Source organism: Pecten maximus, unplaced genomic scaffold (assembly GCF_902652985.1).
Source record: "Pecten maximus unplaced genomic scaffold, xPecMax1.1, whole genome shotgun sequence".
NCBI lineage: Eukaryota > Metazoa > Mollusca > Bivalvia > Pectinida > Pectinidae > Pecten > Pecten maximus.
This window is the reverse complement of record NW_022981182.1, coordinates 1-7,264: the sequence shown is the minus strand read 5'-3', so window position 1 is coordinate 7,264 and position 7,264 is coordinate 1. Positions and strand designations below refer to the sequence as shown.

The following is a 7,264-nucleotide window of genomic DNA, read 5'->3' as shown; positions in this document are numbered from 1 at the left end:
GCCCTCCTGTTTTGTAATACTTACCTGTCAACCAGCCCTCCTGTTTTATGTTACTTACCTGTTAACCAGCTCTCCTGTTTTGTGTTACTTACCTGTTAACCAGCCCTCCTGTTTTGTATTACTTACCTGTTAACCAGCTCTCCTGTTTTGTGTTACTTACCTGTTAACCAGCCCTCCTGTTTTATGTTACTTACCTGTTAACCAGCCCTCCTGTTTTGTATTACTTACCTGTTAACCAGCTCTCCTGTTTTATGTTACTTACCTGTTAACCAGCCCTCCTGTTTTGTATTACTTACCTGTTAACCAGCCCTCCTGTTTTGTGTTACTTACCTGTTAACCAGCCCTCCTGTTTTATGTTACTTACCTGTTAACCAGCTCTCCTGTTTTGTGTTACTTACCTGTTAACCAGCCCTCCTGTTTTGTGTTACTTACCTGTTAACCAGCTCTCCTGTTTTGTGTTACTTACCTGTTAACCAGCCCTCCTGTTTTGTGTTACTTACCTGTTAACCAGCCCTCCTTTTTTGTGTTACTTACCTGTTAACCAGCTCTCCTGTTTTTATGTTACTTACCTGTTAACCAGCTCTCCTGTTTTGTGTTACTTACCTGTTAACCAGCCCTCCTGTTTTGTGTTACTTACCTGTTAACCAGCTCTCCTGTTTTGTGTTACTTACCTGTTAACCAGCCCTCCTGTTTTGTGTTACTTACCTGTTAACCAGCCCTCCTGTTTTGTATTACTTACCTGTTAACCAGCTCTCCTGTTTTGTGTTACTTATCTGTTAACCAGCCCTCCTGTTTTGTATTACTTACCTGTTAACCAGCCCTCCTGTTTTGTATTACTTACCTGTTAACCAGCCCTCCTGTTTTGTATGACTTACCTGTTAACCAGTCCTCCTGTTTTTATGTTACTTACCTGTTAACCAGCCCTCCTGTTTTTATGTTACTTACCTGTTAACCAGCCCTCCTGTTTTGTGTTACTTACCTGTTAACCAGCCCTCCTGTTTTGTGTTACTTACCTGTTAACCAGCCCTCCTGTTTTGTATTACTTACCTGTTAACCAGCCCTCCTGTTTTGTATTACTTACCTGTTAACCAGCCCTCCTGTTTTGTATTACTTACCTGTTAACCAGCCCTCCTGTTTTGTGTTACTTACCTGTTAACCAGCCCTCCTGTTTTGTGTTACTTACCTGTTAACCAGCCCTCCTGTTTTGTGTTACTTACCTGTTAACCAGCCCTCCTGTTTTGTATTACTTACCTGTTAACCAGCCCTCCTGTTTTTTGTTACTTACCTGTTAACCAGCCCTCCTGTTTTGTGTTACTTACCTGTTAACCAGCCCTCCTGTTTTGTATTACTTACCTATTAACCAGCCCTCCTGTTTTGTATTACTTACCTGTTAACCAGCCCTCCTGTTTTTTGTTACTTACCTGTCAACCAGCTCTCCTGTCTTATGTTTGTCAAAAAACTCAATGTCTTGTCTAAGAATGGAATCAAAGAGACATGTCCTCATTCTGGCAGCCATGTTTTCTCCCACCGTAGACAGTAACGACAGGTAGGTACAGGTCAGGACACTCTACAGGGGTGTCAAGGTAAAAACAAGTTTACTGTAATGATGAATCAATATTAACAACTTTTTGGCGAGACATGGGCATAAGGTCTTAATGTAGTATGAACTGAGTACATATCCCTAGGAAGGTAACCTCCAACATGTCCTATCGAACCCCAGTCACCTTCCTCTACCCTACAGGTGTGTGGTGTTGAACATGTGTGTGGTGTGGAACGTGTGTGGTGTGGAACATGGGTGTGGTGTAGAACATGTGAGTGGTGTGGAACATGTGTGTGGTGTGGAACATGGGTGTGGTGTAGAACATGTGTGCGGTGTGGAATATGTGTGTGGTGTAGAACATGTGTGAGGTGTGGAACAGGTGTGTGGTGTGGAACAAGTGTGTGGTGTGGAACATGTGTGGTATGGAACAGGTGTGAGGTGTGGAACATGTGTGAGGTGTGGAACAGGTGTGTGGTGTAGAACATGTGTGTGGTGTGGAACATGTGTGGTGTGGAACATGTGTGTGGTGTGGAACATGTGTGTGGTGTAGAACATGTGTGAGGTGTGGAACAGGTGTGAGGTGTGGAACATGACAATTGTGTGAGGTGTGGAACAGGTGTGTGAGGTGTGGAACAAGTGTGTGGTGTGGAACATGTGTGTGGTGTAGAACATGTGTGAGGTGTGGAACAGGTGTGGTGTGGAACATGTGTGAGGTGTGGAACATGTGTGAGGTGTGGAACATGTGTGTGGTGTGGAATATGTGTGGTGTGGAACATGGGTGTGGTGTGGAACAGGTGTGTGGTGTGGAACAGGTGTGTGGTGTGGAACATTTGTGTGGTGTGGAACAGGTGTGTGGAATAGAATATGAAGTTTGAAATAGGTATTGTTCAGGAAAACCATGATTGCAACAATCATGTTACAAAATGGGAACTGGAGAAATTTTGAATTGTGTTTTTTTTAAGATGGTGGTCATGGCAACCATCTCGGAATTGGACCATTCTGACTCTGAAAAATAATAACACTTGGTCAGGGCCATCTAAGGACCATTTAAGGGAAATTAGAGCTAAATCTCAATGGTGGAACTTGAGAAGAAGATAAAAAGTGTTTTTCAAGATGGCAGCGATCTTGAATATCTAAATGAACCTGAAAAGTAAGAACACTTGGTCTGACCATCTCAGCATCATTTCAGGAATGTTTGAGCTGAACCCCAATGGTGGATGTTTACGGATGGTGGATGATAAACGACGGTAGACGTAATACAATTTGTAAAGGTCATCCCGACATTTTGGGTCAGTACACCTAAAAACAGTCTAATTCCAAAGTATGAGGTAGGAAATGCTCTAAACGTTACCTGTACTGCATAATATCCTATCATTTTGATGACTGGCTGACGGACTTCATGTATAAAGTCCCTGGCTACATCCTGTGTGAAGGAAGACACTATGTTGACAATCTCTCCCAGCACCAAGGGAATCTGGATATTAACTATAGCTGCAGCAACAGCACACTGGAAAAAAGAAACAGTTTTGTCCTTAGTATCATGTCTGGTATCATTGTGTACATGTCTGGTAACATGTCCGGTATCATTTGTGTACATGTCCGGTATCATTTGTGTACATGTCAGAAATCACTTGTGTACATGTCCGAAATCATTTGTGTACATGTCAGAAAACATTTGTGTACATGTCCGGTATCATTTGTGTACATGTCCGAAATCATTTGTGTACATGTCAGAAATCATTTGTGTACATGTCCGAAATCATTTGTGTACATGTCCGAAATCATTTGTGTACATGTCCGAAATCATTTGTGTACATGTCCGGTATCATTTGTGTACATGTCCGGTATCATTTGTGTACATGTCCATTATCATTTGTGTACATGTCCGGTATCATTTGTGTACATGTCCGAAATCATTTGTGTACATGTCCGGTATCATTTGTGTACATGTCAGAAATCATTTGTGTACATGTCCGGTATCATTTGTGTACATGTCCGGTATCATTTGTGTACATGTCCGGTATCATTTGTGTACATGTCCGGTATCATTTGTGTACATGTCCGGTATCATTTGTGTACATGTCCGGTATCATTTGTGTACATGTCAGAAATCATTTGTGTACATGTTCGAAATCATTTGTGTACATGTCAGAAATCATTTGTGTACATGTCAGGTATCATTTGTGTACATGTCAGAAATCATTTGTGTACATGTCCGGTATCATTTGTGTACATGTCCGAAATCATTTGTGTACATGTCAGAAATCACTTGTGTACATGTTCAAAATCATTTGTGTACATGTCAGAAATCATTTGTGTACATGTTCAAAATCATTTGTGTACATGTCCATTATCATTTGTGTACATGTCCGGTATCATTTGTGTACATGTCCGGTATCATTTGTGTACATGTCCGGTATCATTTGTGTACATGTCCGAAATCATTTGTGTACATGTCCGAAATCATTTGTGTACATGTCCGAAATCATTTGTGTACATGTCAGAAATCACTTGTGTACATGTCCGAAATCATTTGTGTACATGTCCGGTATCATTTGTGTACATGTCCGTCCGGTATCATTTGTGTACATGTCCGAAATCATTTGTGTACATGTCAGGTATCATTTGTGTACATGTCAGAAATCACTTGTGTACATGTCAGAAATCATTTGTGTACATGTCCGGTATCATTTGTGTACATGTCCGGTATCATTTGTGTACATGTCCGGTATCATTTGTGTACATGTCCATTATCATTTGTGTACATGTCCGGTATCATTTGTGTACATGTTCAAAATCATTTGTGTACATGTCAGGTATCATTTGTGTACATGTCCGGTATCATTTGTGTTCATGTCCGAAATCATTTGTGTACATGTCAGGTATCATTTGTGTTCATGTCCGAAATCATTTGTGTACATGTCAGGTATCATTTGTGTACATGTTCGTTATCATTTTTGTAGATATCCGGTATCATTTGTGCACATTGTGCTACTTTTTGCAGACAGCACAAAAACTGAACTGCAACAAAAATCTGATTAACATGACACTGTATTATACATACCAATTATGGTACATGATACTATGCACATTTCAGTAAATGCAAAGGAAAAGGATGGTTTATTATATCGTTAGTGTTGAATACTTATTGATAAGAACCTGATTGACAATGACTTACCACAACAGCTGAAATAAGATACAACAGGTCTGGACGTAATAACTGGAAAAATGTCTTCCAATCAAAATCTGGTTGTTCACATGACTTGTCAATGTTCCTGGAGCCGATCAAACGTGATTTCTGATTTTTGGCTTTACAGTAAGCTTTTGTATTCTTCAGAGTCCAAGTCACATATCCTGTAAGTGAGGCTAATCCTACTATACAATTCACATGGCTTTCTTTGATATCAAACAGTCTCTTCCTTACTAGGGTACTTATATTGATATAAAATGTTCTATGTCCAGTGGAAATGGATCGTTGTGACTTTGGTGAGAATCCTTGAGGTAAGAGTTTATTTGACTCGGATCTGTTGTGCGATTTAGCATATCTAGCTGCCCATTGTTTGGCATTTCTTTTGCACTGAAAAAATTGTCTTCCATGATGAATACATTGATTGTACCTGAAAGTATCAAGTTTGTACATAATATAATCATTGTTGTCCAATCCATTTTGTCTATATAGCTACTAAACGATAAAGTTTGTTGAAATGAAATAATCAGTAATTATTAAAACAGATGACTTACTAAAGCTGTTATAGATAATATCATTATAGAATGGGTATAAAAAACTACTAATTATATATAAAACAACAGACATCAAATTGTTACTGATGTCAGAGCCTTAATTATTACTATCTATACTTCCTCTTCTTATAATAACTCTCCTCCGTCAATAATAACGATTATGTGGAGTGTTGGGTGCACAGGGGTGCTAATTAAAAAAGAGAGAGTGAGTTTTTTTGTTTTTGTTTTAGTATGGTTAAAAGGATAACAAATTTATTTGACCTAGTGTTTGCTTATGAGGGGTTCAAGGACTGAGTGTGGTATATTGTGTGCCTTGAAGCCCTCTAGTATGGTGCACTGTACTGCTGCTACTGGGAGGAGGTTCCATTGTGTAATTGTGTGAGGAAAGAAGGAGAATTTATCTGTGTTCTTGGTAGCAGATATGTATTTGTAAGTGTAGGGATGTGCTAGTGTAGCGGAACTGGACCGGGTCGATCATCGGCGACCAGGTAGCTCAATCGGTAGAGTATCCGGCTAGTGTTCGGAGTTCCCGGGTTCGAACCCCGGTCTGGCCGTGCATTTTCCCACTCCTATTACATTTGGTGCATGTGACCAAACCTTGTTTCAAGTGAGGTGAATACTTGACAAGGGGCTACCCAACCTGGGTTGTGAGTTGTGAAGTCTTCGGGGTTGAAGACTTAAAAAATAGGACGGAAGAGTGTAGCGGAACTGGACCGGGTCGATCATCGGAGTCCGACGGAGTAAATAATTTTTGGAAAAAACTTTTTTTTTCAAACGTTTTGGAATTAGATTTTCTATATCAAATCTGATGTAAAGTTTTAGGTGCAATTGTTGAAAGGCATCATTTAAATCCATAATACAATGTAATTGCACTAGCGTTCCGATATTTTGTTTGAAGGTTAACGTTGCTGTGTGTATTAACTATTATTTCTCAGAGTTTATGTTTCGTAATAATGATAATTTCAATGCCTGGTTCAATTCCTGTCATGGTACGTCACTCGACAGGAATTTAAGTCCCCCCCCCCCCCCCCCCCCCCCCCCCCCCGTTCTTTCACATGTATCAACGTTACCACACATTATCATATAGCTGCCATACTGGTACACGATCGGTTGTAATTGTAAAATATTAAAATATGGCTATACGAACCGCGGAACGAAGGGACAACTTGCATATCCGCTGATAAGGGTGCGATGTAAGAACTGCACACTAGTTGAATACATCGTGTTTGACAGTTTGTCCCGATTAGACGATACCGACTTATGACACGGTAGGCCTACCGGCGTAACCTGTAACCTCTATGGGGGCTGCCATCTTTACAAAGCTATCACTAAATACGAAAATAACACTGATTTGGACGTTTGTGCCCTTCCTTTCACCATAAAGATGTAAAATATTTAGTGTAAGAGGAATGGTCTGAAGTTGAAAGTAATAAATACGAATAAATTACACACGATTGAATAATATTAATTTATACGAAAATTTCGTCTAAAATATCATGCTTACTTCCGGTTTCGTTTTTGTTTGTTATCGATAGATGGTGCAATGTCAAAGGCAAGTAAAACTACCCGTGGCGTGAATACTTCCTCGTCAGAAGGAGCAGTGTCAAACAAAGATCGGTTCAAACAGACAAAAAATGGGAAACTATATGAGTGATGAAGAGTCGCCGACACAGAGAGGACGTGCGGTAAATTTAACTATTATCTGTTAATCGGTCAAAACGAAAGCTGTTGTTGTTGCTATGTCGTTAGAGTAGTGCAGTAGAACTAGCCTATTGTAGCAGAATGGACTGGGCTGAACGCTCGTGGTCACTGGTCAGTCAGCTCAAATGGTTAGTGTATCTGTCTAGAGTTCGTTAGTCGCGTGTTTGAGCCGCGGTCTGTTCGTTGTATTTTCCCTTCCCTGTTGCACATTTAGCAGCCAAACAAGTCCCCACCGAAGTGGTATTGGGTCACATGATGGTGTCAAGAGGTTAGTCGCGAATA

General features: G+C 40.3%; 1 protein-coding gene across 1 annotated transcript; it reads right to left on the bottom strand.

Moving 5' to 3' along the window:
• Window positions 1-1,402: 1,402 nt before the first annotated feature.
• LOC117319942 (mitochondrial potassium channel ATP-binding subunit-like) lies at window positions 1,403-6,587 on the bottom strand. Its single transcript, XM_033874648.1, has 4 exons — window positions 6,429-6,587; window positions 4,719-5,157; window positions 2,892-3,047; window positions 1,403-1,567 (listed from the first exon to the last, which is right to left on the bottom strand). The coding sequence occupies exons 1-4, from the start codon at window positions 6,500-6,502 to the stop codon at window positions 1,418-1,420; spliced, it is 819 nt and encodes a 272-aa protein (XP_033730539.1). The 5' UTR covers window positions 6,503-6,587; the 3' UTR covers window positions 1,403-1,417.
• Window positions 6,588-7,264: the final 677 nt, after the last annotated feature.

Coding starts and splice junctions, on each gene's coding strand:
- LOC117319942 (XM_033874648.1), bottom strand. CDS start 6,502: ATGTATTCAACTAGTGTGCAGTTCTTACATCGCACCCTTATCAGCGGA. Junction 3,048..4,718: donor ATCTTATTTCAGCTGTTGTG/GTAAGTCATTGT, acceptor TCTTTTTTCCAG/TGTGCTGTTGCTGCAGCTAT. Junction 1,568..2,891: donor TAGGATATTATGCAGTACAG/GTAACGTTTAGA, acceptor ACACCCCTGTAG/AGTGTCCTGACCTGTACCTA.